The sequence below is a fragment of the Leiobunum rupestre genome, chromosome 1, assembly GCF_980474605.1.
Source record: "Leiobunum rupestre chromosome 1, qqLeiRupe1.1.hap1, whole genome shotgun sequence".
NCBI lineage: Eukaryota > Metazoa > Arthropoda > Arachnida > Opiliones > Sclerosomatidae > Leiobunum > Leiobunum rupestre.
The window spans coordinates 93,641,017-93,668,092 of NC_143384.1; the positions used below are offsets into that span (position 1 = coordinate 93,641,017).

The 27,076-nt window shown below is 39.3% G+C and overlaps 1 protein-coding gene across 2 annotated transcripts; it reads left to right on the top strand.

Moving 5' to 3' along the window:
- Window positions 1-11,774: 11,774 nt before the first annotated feature.
- Window positions 11,775-20,341, top strand: LOC149968975 (actin 403). Of its 2 annotated transcripts, none has more exons than XM_090155052.1 (4): window positions 11,775-11,924; window positions 17,226-17,363; window positions 17,967-18,453; window positions 19,625-20,341. In XM_090155052.1, the coding sequence occupies exons 2-4, from the start codon at window positions 17,238-17,240 to the stop codon at window positions 20,140-20,142; spliced, it is 1,131 nt and encodes a 376-aa protein (XP_090011178.1). In that variant the 5' UTR covers window positions 11,775-11,924; window positions 17,226-17,237; the 3' UTR covers window positions 20,143-20,341. The 2 variants fall into 2 exon arrangements, with proteins under 2 accessions (XP_090011178.1, XP_090011179.1); XM_090155053.1 differs by lacking the exon at window positions 11,775-11,924 and adding an exon at window positions 16,280-16,427.
- Window positions 20,342-27,076: the final 6,735 nt, after the last annotated feature.

Genomic DNA, 27,076 nt, shown 5'->3' on the forward strand with positions numbered 1-27,076 from the left:
ACAAATGTCCGATCCCTCGGTTTTAATAACGCTGGTGGAATATCCCGCTTCGACGACTTGTTCCATTTTCGGAAAGCGATCACTTATTGGTCATTTTCCCCAACCTTTTATTTTTCTAAATTACTCATAATTTAACTTCATCCGCACAAACCGAGCGAGTTTATAAATATCAATAAAGCTACATTGGGCTGACTAAAATTCCGACGCAAAAAATTCCTTTTCTATTTAGAGGTTTTCCATTGGCTTAAATAAATATGTTAGTAGCCAATAGTGTGACTCCTAAAATTACTAGGATGAATAAAAAGGTTAAAATCTAACGTAGTCCACCATTTTACTGGTTCATGGTGAAACAAACCGTTAGTGAAGATTTTTGAATGGAATAAAGGTACAGTGGCATACTTATGAGTAATTATGTTACATATGCTAATAGGTTGAGAGACAATAAAGAATCCTTGGTTGGTTCTTGACGAGTTTAGTAAAAAAAAGAGAAGAGTGCAATTTATACTTCGAGTTAAATTTTTAAAGATGTATACGTTATAAAAGACATTTGGGAGGGCAAGCCCCAAAACTATAAGGGGTCACTAAAGTTGTAAGGGCCACAAAAGTCTTAGCCCACCTGTGAAAAAACCTTAGCGCCGCTACTGCGCGCAAATTGAAAATTTCTGCGCAAGTTGAAAACTGCGCTTACGGAAAAAGCGCAAATGAAAAACGCGCTAATGGAAAACTGCGGAAATTGGATACTGCGCAAATGAAAACTGCGCAAGTGGAAAACCGCGAAATTGCATTTGCGGAAATGGGAACTGCGCAATTGGCCCATTACCGGTTTTAATATCGCTGGTGGAAAATCCCACTTAGACGACTTTAATTAAAGCAAGTGTCGGCTCTAGGGGAAGTAGTTCTTTTTTCAACAGATGTCGCTAGCGTCGAAATCAAAACAAGATGCTGAAGCTACATTTTGACCCAAAAGGCGGGACATAAAAGTATGCTTCGCGTTGATTGGTTCGTTTGTAAATTCATCAATAACTTCAATTATAGTAATTGTTTACAATATATTTTATATGGGATACATAATTTAGGTTAAAGTTCACTAAGTAGAGTAAAAGTGGTCTAAATATAATACTCTAAATCAAAATATCGGCTGCTATATCGTACGTTTTACAAGGCTTAGATATTAAGTGTTGTTTGACATGGAGGCGTGGGACTGGGATGACACCTATTTACCTAAGCTACTAATATATTTAAAAAAGATGTAAGTTTATTTGTTCAGTCAAGAACCGCGTTATTTAAAACATATGCTTCAATATTCTATAGACTTTTTATTTATCTTTTATGCCAAAATTCCTCAATACAAATTTACTTCATAATTTAATTTTACATGATAATTAAAATTGATCATCTTTGAAATATCACTAATGTTTCAACTACCACTGATTCTGTAAGGGTGGATTAACGCTTCGTTTTGATGTCAACATTGGTAAATTTGTTTACTTTTGCATCGTTTTTCTTTTTAATTTAAGGCTGAAGAAACCGATTTAAAACTTGGCGAAGGCTTAGTATTCTTTGCCGTTTTTTGGTTATTATTTACCAATTTTTTATCGAAATTACATGCTACCAAGGTTATTTAATCCATGATGCTACAGACTTATTTTTCGTTTCAGATTTGCTAATTAAATAATAACTATATAGAGTGGATGCATTCTATGATGATGGAAATCATATTCCTAGATGCATCTGTCTCACTTTCTAAGCTGTTAATATCTATAATAGATCGCAAAGACGTTTCAGCGGTTATATCGGCTGCCATTTTCCCGTGTTTCGATAAATTTCCACCAGGTACCGATCTCGGTCTTACTCCCGTGATAGGGGGCCAAAATTGTCATCCCGCCTAGTCTTCCCCTCTCTCTCTCTCTCTCTCTGGTAAGTCAAATGCGCGCACAGTGGGCTCTATGGCTCTATGATAACTTCCTCCATGGATTAAACATGCTTCCTCTAATCTAATTCTGAAACTACTCATTATTTAACTTCATCCGCGCACAAACCGAGCGAGTTTATAAATTTCAATAAAGCTACATTGGGCAGACTAAAATTCCGACACAATAAATTCCTTCTCAATTTAGAGGTTTTTCATTGGCTTAAATACATATGTAAGTATCCAATAGTGTAACTTCCGAAATTACTAGGATGAAAAAAAAGTTAAAATCTAACGTAGTCCTTCTTTTTACTGGTTCGTGGTAAAACAAACCATTAGTGAAGATTTCTGAATGAAATTAAAGTACAATGGCATACTTATGAGTAATTTTGTTACATATGCTCAAAGGTTATTAAGCCGGGCGGCGCTCTCGGCTGGTACTTTTACTGCCGATGCGGCCATCAAGCACAGGGCCGTGCAGAGGTATCCTGAGGCCCGGGGCAAACTTACTCGCGGGCCCCTTCGATTTGCACCCCCCCCCCCTTGAGCCCTAAAAACTTCTCCTAAGTTATCTTGATTTGCACCCCCCCCCCTTGAGCTTCTTCGATGGGCCCTAAAGCTACGGGCCCCCCTCGTAGGCCCTTTTCACCCGGGCCCCGGGGATTTTGCCCCCCTGCCCCCCCCCCCTCTGCACGGCCCTGATCTAGCAGATATTGGTTGGTGACCGTAGGAATGTTTGAGGAGGCAAAGCAGTTGAAAGTTGAAACCAGGCGATCGGTGGGGGGCGGACGCAGTCCCCTGGCGATAATAATAAAAAAAAATTGTATATTTTTGCATTTGGAAATTTTATAGATGGCTTTAAATTGATAATAAACAGAAAAGTAGAAGATATTTTAGTAAGTTTCTGGTTTATTTTGATACAAAATCAATATTTCTTAAGAACATTAACCATCGTAGTTTAAGCTGGTGGTTGGTTTCATATGTAACATAATCACTCATAAGTATGTCAAAAGAGCTTTTTCTTAACTGAAACCTTGTTCACGGGATATGAAGAAAAACGCGTCTCATCTTTATAGTTTTTCTAAAACAGTAGTTTATATTACATTTAAACTATTTTTTAACTTGTTTTATTTCATTTCAATTTAACATACTATTCTTTATCAATTAAAATTTAATTTGAGTAAAAGAAATTAAAGTACCAAAATTAAACGCCCAGATTAAAAAATTGCCTTTTTTATTTTCTGGGAATATACTTGAACAAAAGTAGCATAAGACCCAAAAGTGTGTCAGAACGGTATAGTAGTTAAAGAGAATATAACCTCAGGTATTTGGTGTGGAACACCAACGCTTGCAGCTTTGGCCGCTCTTGCCTTTGGCATTAGAAATGTTTGGCGCCACTGTGCAGGGAAATTTGAAATATTGAAGGGGTCTTCCATAAAGATGGCTTTGCAGGTTAAAGGGAATATAACCTGCAAAGCCATCTTTATGGAAGACCCCTTCAATATTTCAAATTTCCCTGCACAGTGGCGCCAAACATTTCTAATGCCAAAGGCAAGAGCGGCCAAAGCTGCAAGCGTTGGTGTTCCACACCAAATACCTGAGGTTATATTCCCTTTAATGAGAGTTTGTTGCAAAATAAAAAATTGAAACGAAGCGGGGGTCGGAAAATACGTCATCAAAATCGAGTTACTCCAGCGCCGCCGAGTGAGGCGTTTTAGAACGTATGTCTACGGGCGAGTAAATCGAAGAGAGAAAATCGCGCCAGACTAAAGATTAATTATAAAGTTGCTAATACTATTCCAACTAGTAGGTTATGTAGTCTATAGTGCGACTAGGTCTCACTAGAAATGTTAATAAGCGCGAATGTACAGCTGACACACTTTTGGGTCTTATGCTACTTTTGCTTGAAGGGATTACACTTCTTTGACTTTCTTTAACATATTTTTAAAGACTTTAAACATGAAGTAAAACTAACATCTCCCGGTAGATGAAACTCTTAAACACCATCACATAATGTTTTACGAATCTTTATTTAATAAAAAGAACTCGTTTCTGATAAGCAAACTGTAACTCAAAGTAGCTATATTGTAAGATCACTAATGTTCGACTAATAAATGTTTTAACTCACTCACGTTCGTTCCCGTTTTTTTTTGATAGACACAAATCGGTGTCGACCCAAGGCCTTAGACACCAGCACACAATAACTGATTAATCAGGGTGAGATATGTGTAACGGCCACGCCAACGTGGGGACGCCCGTGGCGGAAGCATTCCGACCACCCGTTGGGGGATTGGTAGTCGTCCTCACAAGGCCATCCACAAACTCTGCCTCCCAGACGCTTGGGATAGAGTGTTGTCGTCTGAAACCCTGCGACGTCACCATTGTAATTTGACTATTGATAAAAAACGGTAACTGTCATGGCGGCCACTATTAACACTACAGCTGTAACGTTACAAGTTTTCGAAATCGTATCAGACGACAACACTCTATTACAGGAATACGTGACTACTCCCGGCTCTTCGTTCCCGTTTGCTTACAAGTTTAGATGCTTTATCTGTGCCTAGTCGATTATTATTAGCCAATGGACGCTTCAATAAAAGATACTCGGTTTATACTCCCCTCTCCAATTCATCTGGGAAGAAGCTATTTCCGGTCGGTCGGTTAAACGGTTAGAATGGCTAGCCAAAAAGTCATTTTTAAGCCACTTAGAGACGCGTTTTTGCCCTCATGAGAATTTTGCGTCAGATAAGAAACGCGTCGGCTCACGTGTATAAGGAACATACTAATGTTAATTTTCGATAATTTATTTTAAGGTAAAATATATAATGTTACTAAAACTAAGTATAAGAAGGCAATATTATTATTATTATCATCCTCTTATGGTATAAATAATTAAAATTATATGTATTATTTTTATAATACCGGGCAATTTTAAAGCTTCTCATGGAGGCAGAGTTAATTCATTTCGTATAAAATTATTTTTTGGAAAAAGATGAAAACTCATTCCTTTAGAACTAAACATATTACATTTGCAGTACGGTATGCAACAAGTGTTTCCTTTTAACCAGGTAACTTTTTTGGCATGTTAAGGCTTAGCATAAACCGATGTTACGTTCGAGAAAGTTTCCAGCTTTCTAATATTTCAACAAGCACTATATAAATAGTAACTTATGAGTCCTGGCTGTCGGAAATATTTCTTCTTGGCAATTTCTGGGAAGATGTTTTATTTAAGCGCCTATAATCAACTATAGAACAGCTGTATCGCTTTAAAATATGTGGCTGTAGATTTATTTTCGGTTTTTCATAATACAAAGGTCTCGCTAGAAATGAAGTTTTACTTTCGATAATGTACAAATATTTTGATCAAGAAGATGTTTTTGTTATAGTTTCGTAGTGCTTTGGTCAGAAAATGTGCAAATAATTTGGAATAATTTTGAGTAAATCGTAGCAAAGTTAAAAAAAAACAGAGGATTAAAAACCACTTGGTTTCAACCATGCTATAAACCTTGGTTACTAGCCAACCCTGTTGTGCATGCCTTGAGGTTAATATAGCGCCGGTTAGGCTCCCCGGTGCCCTATTTCTCTCATTGCGACAAGACAGTATTGAAACATGTCTCTTTATGAGGATCGCGATGCTAGATCGTACATTTGTCAAAGGCACTAGCAGAGGAAAGGCTACCAACGAACTTTAATGGGTTACTATTGTGACAGGGGAGATCACACGAGAAGTGGCTGCAAAAAGGAAGGAGAGCCATTACCAATCCGAATGAAAACCAAAGCTGAGCCGTTCTATGATGGGTACTGGAGCAGTGCTTAAGACTAGGTCACTATTGACAGGAAAGCGCCAAAAAAAGGCTAGCTGGAATTTTGTAAACTATACACCGCCGTCTTAACCAGTTATTAGAATTCTGGTAAATAAGTATGGTGTTTTTAAAGCAGAGAAATTCGTCTTTCTGAGTCCTACGTTACCCCAAAAATCTTTTTCGTTGAAAATTATTTCGGCGAATTGACGTCCCTAAACTATACACTGTCCTGCCAATGAAGTGGATAAAGATTTCACTGGCATTGTGAGTGGCGCTGAGGATGAAAGTGGACTTCATTTTCCTAGGCTTAACCATGGACGTAATATTACGTCCATTACGTCCATGGCTTAACGAAGGTTCTGCCTTTGGAAGTTGTGCTCGGCCTGTCTACTGAGTCTGTGGGCTTGTCGATGATAACACATCTTGGAAACATGGAAGGGAAATAAGGATAATTGGCGACAGTGGCGGCGATCCCGTGGGGGCTCTGGGAGTCTGGGGCTCGAGCCCCCACAGGAAAAAAAGAAACAGGGGCAGAGACCCGATAGAAATACAATTGAGGATAAATTGCAATCAGGGAAAATTTTCTAATCTCACTGCTTTTATTTTAGTTATTTTGATATTGCAGATGTAAGTAACATTAAGATGAAATAACTAAATAAGCATAAAATTGATAAAATATCGCTGCGTCGTGTAACCGGTTTTACCATCTTTAGGCACTCATTTAGACGATGATTCTTTTAGAGTAGCTGTTGGGCTTCGTTTGGGAACCCAAATCTGTGTCCCACATACGTGCAATTGCGGCGGTCATGTTAATTCATTTGGCACTCACGGTCTGAGTTGTAAGCGTAGTGCGGGTCGTTTGTCATGGTGCCGTGAACGACATTTTGAAACGTGCACTGGTTTCCGCCAGCATTCCATCGGTTTAAGAGCCTCAAGGTCTCTCACGCGATGATGGTAAACGAACCGACGGGATGACATTAGTCCCATGGTCGGGTGGCAAACCGCTTTTGTGGGACTTCACTCGCACTGATCCGTTAGCGCCGTCTTACTTGGCCACTTCTTCCACAGCCGCTCTCTGGGCCGCTACCCAGGCTGAAACGAAGAATGCCAAATATTCAGGCCTCGAAAACTGGTTTAAATTCAAAGCAGTGGCGATGCCTTGGCTTTGGTCCACGTCATAGGTCGGAAAATTCGTGACGCCACTTCTGAGCGTCCAACGTACCGCAATAGCCGTACAACGCGGTAATGCGGTTTCCATTCTAAGCACTTTTCCTCCGGGAGCTTCGTTAGAAGACTGTGTACACCATTTGTAATAATTTTGTAATTTTCTAACTTACCAATTTAATTGATAGTTTATTTGTTAAACTTTTGAGATGTTTGAATAAAGCTAAGCTAGAAGCCTAAAATACCTTCGAAAGCTTAATAATGTAGCCAAGAATACAGAGATTTTTCTAAATACATTGACTTAAATTTGGTTATCATAGAATTCATTGACGGATGAAATATTAGAAAGAACACTTTTTAAAAAATATATAGTAATAGAGATTTAGAACTGTACTTTTTCTTGCCTACATAATTTTTTGAATTAAAAATTACCTAGGCATTGTTTATGTATATGAATTTTTGTATAAAATATAATGGCCCGGGCTCCCATAGGAATTTTTTCCGATCGCCGCCAGAATTCCGGCCGCCGTTGATTCGCGAACCGACAATCATTGGCCTTTTTTCTTTGGTGGCTCCAAAACTGCTCTCAACTCCTGCTTGGGTCAATTAAATTTTTCGCTTGATGTCATCAAAGATAATTTAAACTCGTACCCTAGATTCGAATACTGAGAGCTTTCACATTGACGGTTTTGTTACGAAGCGTTTACCCTTTTCCGGCACGTGACCTCAGAAAAATCGGGCTCCACCGGTTGTGAAAAAAATTCGCTCCATGGTTTGCGCCTTACCACAACCCCGGCCAACTTCGATCACGCGCTATATAGCGCGGCAGTGCGTGATCGAAGTTGGCCGTGGTTGCGGTAAGGCGCAAACCATGGAGCGAATTTTTTTCTGAGTTCCGGCGGGAAGTGGGTAAATGCTATCGGCAACGCACGAGAGAGTGATTTCGAATCTAGGGTACGAGTTTAAATTATCTTTGATGTCATCATTAGTACGAACTGTCTTTCCAAACGGCAAATATTATATTTGAAAGAGCAGTGTTTTGGGGGAAATTTTGTGACTAAAATTTGAAAGAACGCAATTTCAAAGTTTTATAATCTTACTCTAACAAAAGTCGATGCATGTCCCATTAAAGGGAATATAACCTCTGGTATTTCTGTCGCCCTCCGAGGGTTCCAATGTCGTCCGCTGCCTCCCATGGCTTTTCACACCGGCGGCGCTGATAATCGCTGATTGTGAAGGGAATAAAGGAAATTGATGGGGTCTTCCATAAAGAACGCGTTGGAGGTTCTATTCCCTTTAAGCTTTTCTCAGGGAAAGACATGGATTGCAACTTATGAGCAGTTTCGGAGCAGCAAAATTTTATTTTAGTGCTGCCATTGGGTGGTTGAACCATTTAGCCTCAAAGCTCTAGGGTTTAAATTTTCTTTTAGTAGTTCATCACAAAATTTTATCAATCTTCACTTGCCGTACGCTGTATTATCACATGTAACATAATAACTCATAAGTGTGCCTCTGTATAACATTTCCATGGAAAATATATCAATGAGATCTGGTTTAACACTGAAAATGCAATAACTTGACCCAAAAAGAAAATGCATATATTCCCTGCGCTTTTGAAAAGGTTATCGAAATAGACCACATAGAAGGCTAGGATAGGATGGACGATCACGGACTGTAAATTTTAGAGGACCGGTATTCCCGAGGTATTTTACGCCCCGTTCACCGATCAGGTTAACGGAAGTCGCTCAAGGTCATTAACTAAAGCGCTTGCCTTTCGGTCGGCCAGATTTCCAGATAACATGCGTGGGGGGGGGGGGGACTAGCTCTATGCCTGGTACAAATGACCTTGACGGACTCTCTCTCTATTTCGAAGTGATTGATGCACGCGGAAACCAAAATTCTACAGGGGAAGGCAACGCTTTACTCGTCCTCTAAAATTTACAGTCCGTGGGACGATGCACCTTTTTTTCTGGTTTGTTCTTTCGTGTTTAAATTTAAAACGTATATAGGTAGATGGCGCGGCGGTAGAGTTTCCATCGATTGCCAAAAAATCATACAAGCTGCTAGCCTTGTTCAGCACTTCTTTAGTTCTTGAAGCTCTCACCAGGCGTCACTGCTTCTACTATTGATGTGCAATAACTGGTGGCTTTACAAAGGATCCTATATGTTAGAAGGATGGGGCCTGTGTTTTCAAAATGTCGGCAGCGCCGTCGATATTAAGAGAGCCTCTAAACACGGGACGTCTTGTTTCTATTCCTTCAAGGACAAATTTTGGCGGCGCTTCCTCCATGTTTTGTCCTTGACTGTTAGCTCTGATCAAATCTCCACCTCCACCGACTTCGGTCAGGTAGGGGCTGGAAACTGAGTTTCGGCTCAGGCTAACGGAGAGGGTCCAGAGGATTGGGTAGCCTGCTGTGGGGCGGCGTATCTCCGTATGAGGCGCAGTGGTCCTTTTTCCCGGCCTTTTGGAATCAAACCGGGATTCTTGGTGCCAGCTGCCGGGTTATGTGGACCACTGTGTGCCAGTCGTTCCCCTTTAGGAGCTCTGTCTGAAGGGTATTACTCTCTAACTACGTAGGTAGGGTGTCGGCTGGAGTTCCTATTGCATTCACTCTCTATCTCACAGCTGTGCGCGAAGTGGAAGCTGGTCACCCCATTGCTGCGTATTTTGTCGTCGGTGAGACCATCAGTAGTAAGGTACTACTACCCATGCTGAATTTGTCACCTGTCCGAGCTTGTGGACGCTGGCGTAAAGCAGCAACTTTTACTTCGCGTTGAACATTCATTTCAAAAACGATTACATTCAGGGGCGTCGGAACCGGGGGCAGAGGTGGCTCGAGCCCCATCGGTCATGAAACATGTTTTTTTATATGGTTTGCCAGACCCAAGGTTTAAAATTCCTGGCACCCTCTGCCCCGCCCCAAAACGTTAGGACGCCACGGATTCAAAAAATAAATAATAAATATATCATCCTTCTACGAAATCGCGAAGAAGTAATATTTCAAAGAGCCAGGACCTGCAAGACACTGTTTATGTAGTGCTTGTAAAAATAATGGAAATTTTTCACCTTTACGGCAGCAACAAGCGTTCCCTATTAACCAGGTAGCTTTTTTGATATAAATAAAGGCTTTGGAAAAAACACGACATTCTGTTTACAGGTGAAAAGTTTCCATTATTTCAACAAGCATTATATAAACAAAATCGGGCGGGTCCTGGCTCTCGGAAATATTACTTCTTGGTGATTTCCTCGGAAGATGATTTACGTAAGCGCCTATTGACACACTTTTGTTAATTATGTCACTTATATTATATTTTGATCTTTTATGAAAATTTTTAAGCATCTTGTACAGTTTCAGGAACAATGTTCGCGTTTACGTAACTTTCATAAGCTTCTAAAACTGTATATTTAATTGAGTTTAAATTTAACACAACGGCGCGGCGTAGCAGGCGGGTTGCACTTTTTGTATGCGCTTTTGCTATTAGAGTGTTGCGACAAACGCATACAGCCCCGGGCGACAAACGCACTAGCATCACCACTGATTCAACAAGAACCAAAAGTAAATTAACCGATGTTATCAGACTGCTATACTCCCCATGTTGGAGGCGTTTTCCTTATAAAGTTACATTTTGATCTCGTATTTGCAATTTCGCGCTCCTAGGCCGAAAAAAAACCGTTTTTTTATGAAACTATTTTTATTCATAGAAATATCTATACCCATAATTTCCAAGTGCAATTTATCGCGTCAAAAGACGGGGAGGGAAAGTGGCTTTTATTTGACTCGATTTTCTCATCATTTTCATAATGAAAACGCCCTCCTATTCTGAGAGCTATATCGATAACTTTGGTTCATTTACTTCTGACAAGAACTGTAAAAATATCGTTACCTCATCAAACTGGGGACATGCCCTAACATTTCAAAATGCAATAGATTGACAAGTTCTAAAATGTAGCTAAATATCGTGTGACTAAACTTGGAAACTATTTCCAATTTTGATTTTATAATCATACAGCTACTTAAAAATACTAAGTATAACAACGATATTCAATCTGAAATCAGATGGCGCCACGATCTCAGAAGCCGCAAAATTATTCATACGAAAACAATACTCCAATCAACGGGGTCCGCGGAAATTTATGGACGATTCGAAATTTTGCTAAAAACAAAGAAAATTATCAAAACAATTTTAAAAATAAATTGTTAAAATTCAAATTTCAAACCAAATTGTGTTTTCATAAAATTAAAGTGAATAAATGTTTTTGTTAGTGTTGTTAGTCTGTATTTTATTACGTATTTTCAGTACGATGAAAATATGATTCGATCTTGGAAACGGTAACGTAGATTGTTTACGCTAACTGCGATTCGTAATTCCGTGATTTTCTTTTCCATACAACAGCTTAGAATTTGGCTCAATTATTTGCCCATTCTCCCCCCGTTTTTGTTCGCCTTTTCGAGCGACCGATGACCTCATATTTGACCCTCACTCAGAGAAACCCGAAAATAAATATAAAAAACTTCTAGTCTAGCCGCTGAACCATTTCGGCAAAACTTTTATCAATCGAGATCAGGGGAATTCTATGAGGGGGGAATGAACAGGCAGCACTGTGGAGCTTTAGCTTCTGCCAAATAGCCAATGGGCGATCTCCGTTCTCTTCTTTACCATATATGGAGCGACGACACGCCTACTCTCCCATAAACGGCTTCGGTCGGTCTATTATGGCCAAATAGGGGTGGAAGGGTTTTGGAACTAACTTGTCAAAACAAAAATACGACGATATTTAACAATTATTTTCACTATTCGAGCTATCCATAAGCGTTAAACCGCACATTTCACTAAAAATTAAAATTAAACGTGTAAATGGAACGTCAATTTAGGCCTATAATCTTGGTAGACGCTAAGTGCATACTGGCCTACCCTACCTATTCGGAAATAATTGGATCCCAAGTTCGCGGATCTCGAATTTACGAACCGTCCATTTCGAATGATCTTGTGATCCGTACTACGGTGGTTATTGGGAACTTAAATTTTGTCTACTCCAATTAATACAGGTAATATGTAGTTTTTGACTTTAAGGAAACTTCGGACTTAATAGATTAAATCGCGACTAATAAGGCTATTTGATTTATATCTTCCGAATCGGTGTACTTTTTTGGGGATGGACAAACGCCGGTTGACGAACTCTTGTTTTTTTGGAAAACAGCCACTTCGCCGGTAAATTAGGCCTAACGTTTAGCGAAGAAAAGAGGGGTGGATTTCCGGTCCTCGGTCTAATTTTAAACAAAGTTGTTTTTATAATAAACTTTTTTAAAAGAATATAATTTTTCAACGTTCAGTACATTTTTTTAAATTTTAATTTTCAAACTAAATCGGTTGTTCGTTTTTAGACGAAGATAATGATTTTAATGTAGCGGTGCTATGGGCGTAGGTTCGCTTTTCCGTGACTTTTAAGATTTTTTTAGCTAGACTATCGACATATTTTCCATTTTGAAAAACTTCTTTCGCAGTTTTTAGTTTTGAAACATCGAACCTTGAAATTTTGGAGGAACCACTAGACGTTTTGAAGGGAAACGTGTCGGGCTTCCAATTTAGCGCTAGCGCTATTAAAAGTACTTTTATTTAATCTCGAATTTCGACCACAAATAAACCTCACTAATTGAGAATTATTTAATTACAAAAGTATAAGCTTAGGAAAGTTTAGACGAAACTTTTCAAGGAATTATTATTTTCTGTAATGCACTTCGAATTAAATTACAATAGACGAATTCTTTTGACTTGCACCCGAGTGGTTTACTGCCAATCTCGAGGGACAGTTTGGCTGGGAATTAATTCAAAACGCTTTAAGTGGTGTAGCTCCGGAGTGCTTAACCTGTTAAGTGTTTAAAATTTAGAAAATATGAAGTCTTTTTCTTCAGTAAAAATTTCCGATTTAGGATGATATTAAAACCCATTGTTGTATCAGTGTTTCTGATCAGTGCAAAATCTTTATCGGCAGGAAATCCATCCCTTGAATTAGACGGAACCAAAGTCGAGAAAAGGCTCTAGATAAAAAGGATATAGTATTGAGTCACCAGGATATTTCCTGCGCTTGGGCACGGTGTCGGAAGGAGGGGCCCAATTTTTGTAAGTCCTGTTGCACCAGTGCCGTAGATAAGGGGTAGTGGGTCCGTTCCCCCTTTTGGGCGTTGCTTTGACTCTACTAAATTTACATCCCCCTCCCAGAAATTTGATGGCTACGCTACTGAGCTGTACTTGAATTTACCCTAACATAGGCCAAGTAAAAAATCCATAAGTAGGACAATTCCTAGTGTTTTAATGTTAATCATGAGTATTCTCATGACGTCAACCTCGCTATAATGAAAGGCTTGAGTCATCCCACCTTCTTCCCCGCTTTAGAACAACGACCGCCATCTTGTCTAATTTACTCGTTAATTACACCTAATTTCTTTGCGAAAATTTTTTGTCCTTGGATATATTTAGAGTTTTAGACACTAGGGCTCTGTGCTGATCTAAACCTGGATTGCCCAATAACTCTGAAAATAATTTCGGTAATAATGTTTGATAGTTGTCATACTTATTGATATTACGTCCCTTATGGTCGTACATATCTCTTAAAAATTAGAACTCCAATTTTATTGAAAAAAGTCAGAGTTTTTAATGTTACCTAGCCCAAGCTCTTAAACAACAAGGAACAAAATAACTTTGAGATTGCAAGTTACTTAACACTAAAGCCCGTATGCGAAAATCACCATGTCAATTTACATAGGAAAATCGACCGTTTTCGGTCCAATTTTAGTAAGCGTTACGTGTTATTTCTGAGAAACGGGACTGCCAATCTAAATTGAAGAAATTACAAGAATGACTGTTACATTGCCCCGAAAACAATTGATTTTTTTTCTACGGAAATTAACATGGTTTTGAAAGTTACACAAATTTATAATTTTAGTAGAAACAAATACTGACCTTTTGAAAGAACGAGTTTAATTTGATTTAAATTATTTTATTTTTATTCTATTGATTTTATACAATTGTGTTTTTTTAACGGCAATTCATTGAAACGAAATAATAATTTAAATTAATCCTAAATTAAATGTAATTACTTCTTAAAATTTATATTAGTGCTACAAATCTTATTTTTATATTTAAAAAAATATTAGTTGAGTTAAATCAATATATATTTTTAATAATAATCGTAATTATTAGGTCAAGCTGAATTTTAAATATAATTAATTTAATTAATATATTTGTAATCAAATCATTCGTATACTTCACAAGTTTCAAAAAAATATTAAGGTAACTGAGCACGTGTGACTTCCCCCACTTACAGACAGGCCCTCGAGAGCGGGCCCGGGCCCTGGCAAAACAATACTTTCGGGCCCCAAAGAGCTACCTTATTTTTCAAATTAACAATGTTTCGCGGAAGAAGTATAGTAGAAGGGCTCAAACGCGGTCCCCCAAAGCTTGTACGGGCCCCGGTAATCTGTACCGGCTTCCCCCCTCTCTTGTCAGGCCTGCTTACAGAAACAAAAACTCACCTGATATTTAGACTCGTACGTTCTCAGTAAGCGAAAATACGTTCTTGGTATTAATGTTCACGCTACTTATATCGTACTTAAATATTGAAGCAACTGTCGGCTCTATCATTGCCACCTGTATTATGAAAAGGCCAGGAATCTCCGATTCTTCGAAAAAAATCGACTTTAGTGGAGAGCGTGGTGCCATCTATTAATGGCAAAGGAAGTGGAAATTAAAAATAGCCAAATGATAACGTCGTCAGAGAGCCATTGTAGAGTATTATATTGAGACCATTTATACTCTATTTAGTGGACTTTAAACTAAATTATATATCCCGTATTAAAATATTGTATGAAATTATTGTAATTTATGTTATTGACTAATTTACAAACGAGCCAATCAACGCGAGGGGTACCCATTAGTACCGCCTTTTGGGTCGAAATGTAGCTTAACTATCTTGTTTTGATCTCAACGCTAGCGACATCTGTTGATAAAAAGAGCTACTGGACGTCGAGCCTACACTCGCTTCAAGATTAGTCAGAAATGTGAAATATGCCTGAAGTTGGGAAATCAATTCGATTTTTGCGCGTTGATGTCATCCTACGAGTTTAAACAGTAAATCTCTTTAACAACCTTCTTATCGATTTTGATTGAGCAACTACCCGTTAACGAGATTTTTATTCTAAGAAAGTACAAGGCAATAAACTAACTACCACTTACGCATTTAACGAGATTGTAAATTCTTGGCGTCGGATATTTAAATTTAGGTAGTGATTTCACAGCTATTTCCAGTTCTACTTAATTTTTATCCCACTAACTTTATCATAAGTCCATAAATACGATTCGTGTGTCAGTTATTCGAAAACATTACAATACACTATGTGATGAGTTGACGTCACACCCAACAATATAAGCAATTAAAGATAGATTTATTTAAGATAGATAGAGAACTGTCACACTTTGTCTGAAACGTAAATTATAATTATGATTTTATTACTCTCAGTGTTACACTTTAAAGGCCTAACGAAAGCACCCACCGTTACACCCTTAAAATTCATATTTTCGAGAAGTGGCTTAGATAAAAAAAAACACTCGTGGCGTATCAGCTTTTAACAGTGATAAGATTACGGTCTTTACCTTATTTGGAGTACCCGCTATTAGGCCTTTGCGCTATTTCGGCCCCCTTTTTTTAGAAAGAAAATCGATCTTGAACCGAAATGAAGTGAACCTGATACGGCGTATTTTTTAGTCAATGACCAAATTCGCACGCGCAAAACGCAAAAGGATCCACTCAAGCGAGCATCTCAATTTTGTTTTCGTTCTCTAAAAATGGCGCTTATTTCCATCCCTTTTCCTTATAAGGGAAAAGAGGCGGGGCCGAGTCTTAAGTAGCGGGAAATCGCGCGCGCTCCAAATGAAATCGGGCGCGCGGGGGCGGAAAAAAAGCTCTAATATCGCTGCCAGTCCATTTCCTTTTTATGTCGAAATTGAAATTAGGGCGAATAGAAGGAAATTTTAAACGCTCTATCTACGATAAGCGTTTACGTCAGTGGTTATTTTTCCAACGTTCCCTCCGCGCGAGACCGCGAACGAAGTAGGAAAACCACCGTTTCGATTCCTCTCCCCGCGTTTAAGTTAGTTTTTGGCGCGTGAATTTTCAAGGGCAAATTGCCCGGTGTCTTCGCTCTTTTGAAATTATTATTTTTTTTGGCAGCGCTATTTCGCTTTTTTAGGGCGTCGCGAGACTGCACCCCGCCGCGAGGCTTCGTTGATAAGTTGTCCTTATTAGCATATTTTTTGCGTCGAATTTTTACTCCAGCAAGGATATTTCCGTTTAAGATCAAAAAAATCTGACGGGGGGGGGGGGAGTGGGGGTTGGAATTGTTGAGTTGTGAGGAAATTGTATCGCGGGTTTTACGGTCGGCTACGTCATCGCTCATTTGGTACAAAACCAATGGACTGAATTGAGCTGGCATTCAGTCACTTCTTGGTGTTCCTCTAGTCGTGTTTTGTACGTTTCTCCGTTGCTGGACAACTGGGTACGGCCGTTTTAGGAATTATTCCCGTTATTTTATTTTATTGGTATTAGTTTAGAACCTTTACCGTTCTTCAGTATAGTAATATTATCATGATATCTCGGTCTGTGGTTGAAGACTGATTACTTTAGTCTGTATTATAATAATTTTGCCTGTATTTACGGGTTAAAAATATTTTAACTCTAGTTTTCACCATCTGAAATTGCTAAGGCTTAACCCTTTTTCGCGTCAACTTTAGTGAAAACTCAGGACTCGTACGGAACCTGGACATCCTGGATAAGTCGGGGATTTTGTAATTGGGGGAGAAAGTCAGGGATTTAAATAATATCAAAAAAAAATTAGGGATTTAAATAATATCGAAAAAAGTCAGGGATTTAAATAATATCCAAAATAGTCGGGTTTTATTAGTGAACAAACTCTACATCGCAGGAAAAATTTAGGATCTTCTCTTGGGCGCTCATGTCTGGCACCTTTTCCCGAAAGAGGAGAGAAACGCGCTCAGTATGTTGTTATAAAATATAATTGTATTTTTCTATTTAAAAAAATTGTTTCACTTTGTACCTTAACGTATGAAATCATGAAAATTACCCGGAATATTATCAAGAAGGTCAGGGATATTGCCAAAAAAAGTCAGGGATTTGTAAATTTCGTACGAACCCTGACACTAGTCTTACAATCTGATATTGATGAACGTTAGCCAGTGGTTACGGTGTGGTTTTAAATTATCTCGCGTTCATTGAAATTTTCTTAAATTTTAACCAAGGAGAAACTAAAAGTACGGTGTATCTTTATTTTGAATAGAAATAATTCAACATGTGTGACGACGAAGTTGCCGCTCTCGTTGTGGACAATGGTTCCGGTATGTGCAAAGCCGGTTTCGCCGGAGATGACGCTCCCAGAGCTGTATTTCCATCCATCGTTGGACGACCCAGACATCAGGTACGTTAACGTAATGATCCTTTTCAGTTTACATAGAGCCACGTAGTGGAAAATGCGAGAAGCTCATAAGCTGCTGGATTTTCGTCTGCTAAGCAGACGATTTTTCAATAAAGCGTCTGCTTAGCAGACGAAAATCCAGCAGTTTATGAGCTTCTTGCATTTGCCCCTATGTGGCTCTATGTAAACTGAAAAGGCTAAATTAGCCTTTTGTTTAAGAAAAGTATTAACAACGGTAAAGGAACCGTCGAGATGGTGAGCTTAAATACTTTCGAAAGTCCATGTTAGGCCTAATAAAAAATTTTGCGTCAACGTTTGCCGTTGCTAGTTTTCTACTAAGCTCAAACGAAGCTACATAAGATTTTATGCAGGATAGGGACTCGAGCTCTCCCCGTGCGACAATTGTGGTATCTTCAACGTAATGTTTCAATTGAGGGTGTGAAAGGGATGTGTACAACATCCCGGTTGTCTCACCGGGGTCAGGTTTCCCTAAAGATAACCCTTGACTACTAGCTAGACAAAACCAGTTTTGGAAACGATAGGTGTCTTGGATAAATCTTTGTCTGTGGCTTCTTTTAATTGTCGTAATCAAATTCCAATCTATAGGGCGTCATGGTTGGGATGGGCCAAAAAGACTCTTACGTCGGAGATGAAGCCCAAAGCAAAAGGGGTATCCTCACCTTGAAATACCCGATCGAACACGGCATCGTCACGAACTGGGATGACATGGAGAAGATCTGGCATCACACTTTCTACAACGAATTGAGAGTAGCTCCCGAAGAACACCCCGTCCTCTTGACCGAGGCACCCTTGAACCCCAAGGCCAACAGGGAGAAGATGACGCAGATCATGTTCGAAACATTCAACACCCCAGCCATGTACGTTGCCATCCAAGCTGTCCTATCCTTGTACGCTTCTGGTCGTACCACCGGTATCGTCCTGGACTCCGGTGACGGCGTGTCGCACACCGTTCCAATCTACGAAGGATACGCCCTCCCTCACGCAATCCTGCGTTTGGATCTTGCTGGACGAGACTTGACTGATTATCTCATGAAGATCCTTACCGAACGTGGATACTCTTTCACCACAACCGGTAAGTACTTGCATTGTTTAAGGATCAACTGGTTTATCGATATCGTGGTATTTATCGAATTTATCCCGGTCACCGGTAATTGGCTTCGCGAGTTGAAAGTTGACTTGGGTATTAGCTTAGCTGAAAATAACTGTTTATTAGGACGCGAAAATGGTTTTCGTGATTGGTAATCTGTAGATATTAACCGTATCAACTCGCGTCTGGATTACCGGTTGTTACGATTAATTAGTAGAAACGATCCCATTTTTAATAAACAATTTTTTTATAAAGATTTATTGGTAAAAACTAAGAAATCTAACAATTTGCGTCCTAAATTACTGGTTTATATGATTAATTGGTAAATTAACCGATGGGCCGGTTTCTTAATCGATATGTAAAACATGTTTTTGACAACCTGGTGGGATTTAAAAAATTCTAGCAGTTAAGATGCAGAACGTGTGCTGCCACGCCAGGTTTTATCGGTAAAAAATAGGTATCCATACTATCGGTTATTTGATCCAACACTATTTAAACACTTAAAGGAAAACAGGCAGAAGAAATACTAGGCCTTTAAAGGGAGTATAACCTTTTCAAGAATTTGGGGCAATACAAAACTCCCTCCCCTCATTTTTCTAACCACGTGGTATACGTAGTGTGAAATACAGTGGTTTTTGGGGAATTATCCCACAAAAAGTATCCCCGGTTTGGTAGTGCTTTAATTTCTCATATCTACTAAAACGCTCTTCGTGAATCTAAAACCTCGTACATCATTATTAAGAAATTATTTGAATAAATATCGAAACTGTAATGAATATAATTATGTTATATGTTGATTAAGGGTGCAGTTAAAAAATAAACACTAAATATGAAACAAAGGTTTCAAGTGAGAAAACCTCTTCAGGGCGGGCACACTTTCTCTTATAGAAGAATTGGGGATTTCTACCATCGTTCTAGACTAGCGCCATGAGCGAGAAAAGAGAGAAGCTATGGCGCACCCTACCAAACAAGGAGGGTTCTACTCCCTTTAAGTTTGCTTCCCGCTGCGCAAATATCCTGGTGGTAGGCCAACGTGTTCTGCGGTTGGCCCACCACCAGGATATTTGCGCGACGGGAAGAAAACTTAAAGGAAAACAGGTAGAAGAAATCCTAGGCCGTTATGCTGATCTAATAGAATCTGTTATTATAATCTCAGCTGAGCGGGAAATCGTAAGAGACATCAAAGAGAAGCTCTGCTACGTAGCCTTGGACTTTGAACAGGAAATGGCCACAGCGGCGTCATCCTCGTCGTTGGAGAAATCATACGAGTTACCCGACGGACAAGTCATCACCATCGGAAACGAAAGGTTCCGTTGTCCCGAAGCTCTGTTCCAGCCATCTTTCTTGGGTATGGAGTCGTGCGGCATCCACGAAACCACTTACAACTCAATCATGAAATGCGACGTCGATATTCGTAAGGACTTGTACGCTAACACCGTCCTCTCCGGAGGAACCACCATGTACCCCGGAATCGCCGATAGGATGCAAAAGGAAATCACGGCTTTAGCTCCGAGCACCATGAAAATTAAGATCATCGCGCCACCCGAGAGGAAATACTCCGTCTGGATCGGAGGATCAATCCTAGCATCGTTGTCCACTTTCCAACAGATGTGGATTTCCAAGCAAGAGTACGACGAATCCGGACCTAGTATCGTCCATCGCAAATGCTTCTAAACATTCTTTTTTTTTATTTACTTTACTTTTTAAACAAAAAAGAAAGTTACAAGTTCCTTAGGGTCAACTCTATTTGTTAATTTTTTTAAAGTAATACCAAAATACAAATTTATTTTTTTGGCTTTCTCGTCGTCTGCCCACCGCTGTTTTCTTTGAAATAAAATGAAGAAATAAATTAATTTTTTTTCAATGAAAAAAATATTCTTAGCGTTATTCCTCAGGACACTTCGTATAAAACTTTTTAAGGCGTATTTTCTAACACAAACAAATATAAAATTCCAAAGACTTCTTATTTCATTAGAATTTAAAGGTGGGAGCTGTGTAACAGTGTGAAATGAATTCACTGTTTTTTCTTCAGTCATTCCACATAATGCAAACAAAATTCTGGAATGTCATTTAAACACTGCCGCAGTTGTATTACAAAATTTAAGCTGTATTACAAAACTAAAACAAATGGAACGAAACTTAATTCATTTATTCCAAAGTGAATTTCTTTATCAAGGCTTTGTGTATAAATGTAACTGAAGTTCATTAAAATATAAATTTTTCTTTCCAAAAAAATTTGGATAGATGATGTTGTCATTCAATGATAGTTAGTTATAATGGTCAAATGCAAGAGGGGGGGAATGGCCAATCGGAAAACGTTACCTGCCAGGGTTGCAACACGTTAGGGGATTTATAAATGGCCCGGTAAGGTCATGGTTTAATCTTGACACTTTTAAGGTAATTTTACTCTATATCTTTAATATAACCTGGAATTTCTAAAATTAATCTAAAAATCAGGGAATAGGCCTTTCTTTAAAGTAACATTGGCCTTATTGTTTCGATATTGCTGCTGCGTCACGGGTGACGTATCGATGACGTTTTACTAAGAAAAACCCTGGACCTAAGAGTAAATTCGACGAGGCACCCTGTTTTTAAGCATAAACGCAACTGAACTTCTACGTATTTCGTGACGAATGAGCTACATAAAAACAAGTTCAGCAAGCGTAGCTTATTTTATTGACAGGCCTAATTAATTTCGTTTCCAAATAGGAAACCTATACAGATAAAAAACAAAATATTTTGCACATGTAAAATCGGGGAAAATTTTTAAAAGTCCGGGAATTTGAATCTGAAAAAACTGGCAATCCTAACAGTCATTCTCCCAAAGTATAAATAAATACTTTCTTATACACAAATTTCAGTTTAAAATTTTAAAAACTTTCTCTAACGACAACCCAAGGCTGACTATCGAATAGAAAAATTCTATTAAAATATTAAAGGTATACAAAATTATGGTGGATCAACGAATTTCACATCTGTCACCAGTTGTAACCATAGAAATCTCATAGGTAACTAGAATGCTGCCGTGTAACTGGCAAATGGGCCAAACGCCGTGGCAGACGATAGCCAGATCTCAGCCAATCAGAGCTCAAAGAGTGGTTCTGCCAAGAATTTAATGTCACCAGAGAGAATGACGTCACCTATCTCCCGCTATAGTAGCGGATCCAAGGAGGATTATTATCCTCCTTGGCGGAACCACTCTACGGCCTCTCATTGGCTGAAGGTTCAAGGCGAACTGGCGTCAAGCTCGGCCGTAGGCGGCAGCATTCTAGTTACCTAGGAGATTTCTATGGTTGTAACAGAAGCTTGAAGTGATTGGCACTAGTTGCGCAAAACAATAAATCGTATTTCGTGTAAGCAGATGATTATTTTTTAATTATTCCACGTAAATAGCCTCCAATGCTTTTCTCATTTTGAACATGTTAAACGCCATCGGAGTAAGCGGTAAATATTGGAATCCTTTGTTATGGGAAGAGATAAATTTTACAAGATATATTCCTTTTAAAGAAAACATAGAAAAGGAGTGATAACTATAGCTTCCAGTTGACGTTAAAACAATCTCGACATTTGAAATCTATCAAAAGTGACATAATAACGAAAAGTGTGTCAATGTAATCGCTTTGGAAATGAATGTTACACTCGAAGTTGCGTGGGGAGGAGGGAATGAAGTTGAAAAGTAGAAACAGTGATGCCTGATGAGCGCTTCAAGAACTAAGGAAGCTCTGGAGTATATTAGCAAAAGTAAATAGGGGGAGAAAGTATATCACTGCCTTCAGATTTTACCTTCGACCATGCTTGACACCCTTTTTAAAGAGCTAGTGATTACGTGATATTTCTAACCAATAAGGATAGCACATTACGCGCGAAGTAGTGCATTTGTGGTATTCCGCTCCGCGCTCAAGATGAAAATTTTGAATTTTATTCCCTGGCAACCATGTCACCGCCTCGCGATTTCAAATAGTCTCTCGGTCAAATTATTGCTGACCATTATTTCCTTCGATAACGGTTGATTTTAATTAATAATTAATATATCAATTGTAAAATAAACAAAAAAAGCTCGTAGCTATAGGTATTAATTCAGTTAAACTTGCAAATTGTTAGGCCTTAACATCGTAGATTTACCAATTAGTCCCGATCTCTGCTCTTAGATGGCGCCACGCTCTCCACGATTTAAGTGAGCGTTATTCTAGTTACGGTTTATTTCTTTTCAAAAGTCGTGTTATTATTTTTAAAATGTCGCATTTTAGTTTCTATCATATATCTACTTTATTTAGGAACTAAATTAACCAAATTATCGAAAGCAAAAGTTTAATATTCACGTATTTTATAGAGAACTATTTTTCATCGTGGTGGAGTACAACCGATACTTTTGTGTCCCTGTAGAGAGGCGAGGGGGAAGTCATTTCCGAAGACCAAAAATTTTACCGTTCAAATAAGACGTCGTGCGGCTGGACCCAAGTGCCAGTCTTTCTCCCACTATTTACTTTTGATATTAGCGAGCTTTTTTGCCACTCGACTGAAACGCTACTGCCATCTATCTACGTTTTAATTCCTAAATTGAAAGAACAAACCCTTCGGGTGTATACATGATTCTCAATATCAAAAATGTATTGAAGTTACTAAGAATATTGGCCTACAGGATTCTGATTCCCATCCTCACAGCCTTTGTAGCTTAAATTCGTCTGCTTTCCCATTCTAGTTTGCTATATGGTATGACCTTGAATGCGCCCTAAATGCAGACGAACTTTCTCCACAAAAGCTGTGAGGATGGTACCAGGGGTTAATGCTATGCTGAAATATTCTTAGTAAATTCAATACATTCTGGCCAATATCCATAGAAATCGGATAACAAACTAGAACGCTTAATCGAATGGCTGACAAGGTACCGATTAGATTAATCTTTGCTAAAACGACAGTAACGCCATCTGCGCTGCCTAAAGAGCGGTTAAAAGTTTTCCCCCACCCCATTGAAATTAATGTAAAGTTGGCGATAATTAAACGTTAATTAACCTACCAAATGATATAAGAAATATTCCACTGACAATTTTTCCCGTTTATATGAACTTAAATGTAATATAAAATCGTCTTGAAAAATCGTTTATCGCTTTAAAGCATTCAAAAATAATATTTTTCCCGCACCATGTAGATAACCGAGCGTCTGCTCGACTAGGTAAAGTTTGTGAAGTCAACGCACGTATTAGAAAGAAAAATGAGATTTTAGAAAGTAGGTTGTAATTCGGAACGATATTAATACTTTTCACGAATTTTGTCGTCGGTGAATTATAAATATGACTTGAAATAAGTTTCAAGGTTTATTTAAAAGCTAGTTTCATAACTTTTCATCCATTGGTTCGTTCAGAATGTATCTTTAAAGTAGACGAAAATTTTAAGGCGCGGAATCTTGCCCAGTCTTAAGCCTCGGTTTAATCTACTGCGTATTTTGAAACGGAAAAACCCGATTACTATCGTTAAATCTTGGTTAGGCCACGGCCAACTTTGATTTCTCGCGCATCTCTCGCGCTACAGCGGCCATCTCATTCGTTGACGTTCCTGTGTTAACCTATGAGCAAAAGATGTGTATGACGTCAGCGCCCCTAGCGGATTATTATTTTTAGTATAGTTTTTACATTGGGGACAATATAACCACCGAGCGTGGCGCTGAACTCCTACACATTATAGTACAGTTTATAGGGGGAAAATCCTTGCTCGCGGAATTTCGACGAATGTGTTGGCCGTAGTAGCGCGAACAGCGCGTGATCAAAGTTGGCCGTGGTTAGGCCTAAATGATGGCGAACGCTCCTTCTAAATTAATATGAAACAAATAACGAAATACGTTCTAAGCTTATTTAACGCCAAAAATTCCACGTATTTCGTTATTTGTTTCGTATTAAAAATATCATATTATTAATCCAAGATTTAACAATAGTAATCGGGTTTTTTCGTTTCAAAATACGCGCGTTGACAACGCAAACTTATTATATTATTAATGTTAATAATTTTAATATTATTTTTGAATGTTATAAAGCAATAAACGGTTTTTCAAGACGATTTTATATTACATTTAAGTTCATATAAACGGGAAAATTTGTATGTTGAATATTTCTTATATCATTTGGTAGGTTGATTCGCTCGCGTTCTACATGTCGAACAGTCTCATCGGTGTCGTGTTTTCTTTTCAAAGCATTGATACTGGTCTTTTGGATTTATTCCTTACGGCAGTCAATATGAACTTAAATTGAAGTGACCCATTATTCCGACTTTCCCTTCATTTTGTCTCACACATCCTTCACAATAGCTTCATTTTCAAGCGATTTATTGCAAAAATAACAAGAGTTAGCTGGGTGGTAAATTTTAAACGCGATTACATGAAGAGCAGCGGATGCGTTTTAAGTCAACGAAGGCGCAAAGTTGTAAGACGCGTTTCAGATACAACCACGATTACGACACAACGATTGCTCGTATGTAAAATGTTCATAGAACATTTTTTGTAGGAAATAGCCGGACCCTAATGTTCATACTTGGGTTTATAGTCGTACATACAATACTAACGTAGATATTCGCGATAAACTATTACTGTGCACCGGTTTTCCCCATAACCATTGCTCGTAAAACAACTATTTCTAACAGTAACCTGTGAAAAGATATGTTTTTGTTTGAGTAATTACTCCTTAAATATTTAATTACGGAATTTTGAACCATTCTTCATTTTTTATTTACAAAACTATCTTTCTATGATTTGAAAGAAACGCATTTTCTAGTGCGTTCTTAGCGATTGGAAATTATGGTAAAAAGAAAACTATTTCTAACACTAACCTGTGAAAAGATATGGTTTCTTTTGAGTATGTACTCAGTGGTGCCGCCAGCAATAGGCCCGAGTAGGCACGTGTCTACGTGGAAAACTAGAGGGGGCCCCAAATTTATTAAAAAAGGGGGCCCTATTTTTTCATATTGGTAAATTTTCCGTAGCCGAATTAATAGAGAAATTGCTGAAAATTTTCAAACTTGTGACTATCAACTAATGCACATATTTTATGGGTTTATATTTACTCCGTTTAAAAAGGATAATACCCATTGTATAATACCAGGGGGTAAGCGCGTAAGCATAAACACAACGGGTGCGCTAGAGGAAACAAGAAATCGCACAGGTGGCCGGGAGTAGTGGCTCACTCCTGTAATCCCAGGCGTCCGGGAGGCAGAGTTTGTGGATGGCCGTGTGAGGACGACCACCAATCCCCTAACGGGTGGTCGGAATACTTCCGCCAAGGGTGTCCCCACCCCTGTCCCCACGTATCGGCCCTCAAGGGGTCGGAGTGTGCAATAACTGGTGGCTGTACCGGGGAGTCGGGGTCCGGCTCTTGTAACCCGTAAGGGCGGTGGCGCACTGGGAGATGTTAGCTCCGTCCAAAGGGTCCTATCTCCGACCTCCGCCTTCGGTCAGGTGTGGGCTGGATACTGGGCTTCGGCCCAGGCTAATGGAGAGGGGCCGGGCAAACTGGCCGCCTCGGCGGATTGAGTAGCCTGCTGTGGGGCTGCGGGCCTCCGTATGAGGGCACGGCGGACCCATCTCCCGGCCTTTTGGGCTCCCACTGGGATCTCCGGTGCCAGCTGTGCCGGGTTATGCGGGCTGCTGTGTGCCCGCCGTTCCCCTTTAGGAGCTCTCTCCAAAGGGCTTGGCTCCCTGCCTTTGTAGGTGGGGTGTCGGCCGGAGTTGCTAGAGCATCCGTTCTCTATCCCACTGCTGTGTGCGAAGTGGCGGGCTGGTCGTCCCATTGTTGCACCTTCTGCTGGGTTGCGCGGCTTGCGTCGAGGGTGCGACCATCAGTAGTGGGGTTCTGCTACCCATGCTGGTTTTTGTCACCTGTCCGGGCTTGTGGACGCTGGCGTAGGGCATTCTGATGATAGGCCTCCGGTGGTGTGGTTCTTTTCTTACCGGTACACCGGGCTATAAATTCTGACAACATGTCCCCACGTATCCCCCCGTTGGCGTGGCCGTTACACATATCTCGCCCTGATTAATCAGTTATTGTGTGTGTGCTGGTGTCTAAGGCCTCGGGTCGACACCGATGTGTGTGTATCTCATAAAAAAAAAATCGCACAGGTGCGACAGAGAGAAAAATAAACAAACAACAAGCTATCTTGTGACTAGATTTAAGGCTTGTATATAGTTCTCTTCGCTATATTTTGACGACTATTTTGAAATGACCGTCAGTGGCAGAGATGTAGACATTTAGTGTAGTATTTCAATTAAAAAAAGGGTGACTCACTTTCTCGTTTTTGTTAACAGTCTGTTTTTAGGTTTGTAGAGTCTATTTCAAAAATCCCTTACCATTTTCATATATCTCCATTTTCCAGTCGGTTTTCGTACGATAAAGCAGCAATTTAGAACTCGCGATCATAGTTGAATTATATACAGGGTGTCTCAATTTGCTCGATCAGGCCATTGTTCTCAAAATGTATTTATGCTAGGGTTCTGAAATTTTCAGGGTTAATTTGTTAGGTATGGAAGGCTTTGGTTACTAAATTTCAGAAAATTCGAACGATTTTGTGCCGTTTTGGAAAATTTATTTTTTCACCGGTAGGTGTCACGCAAAATGTTTCAATAGAAAAG

What these genes read in the sequence shown, in the direction of transcription:
- LOC149968975 (XM_090155052.1), top strand. Translation starts at nt 17,238, where the DNA reads ATGTGTGACGACGAAGTTGCCGCTCTCGTTGTGGACAATGGTTCCGGT. An exon ending in TTGGACGACCCAGACATCAG is followed by an intron (nt 17,364 to 17,966) that starts GTACGTTAACGT and finishes TCCAATCTATAG; the next exon opens with GGCGTCATGGTTGGGATGGG. An exon ending in ATACTCTTTCACCACAACCG is followed by an intron (nt 18,454 to 19,624) that starts GTAAGTACTTGC and finishes TTATAATCTCAG; the next exon opens with CTGAGCGGGAAATCGTAAGA.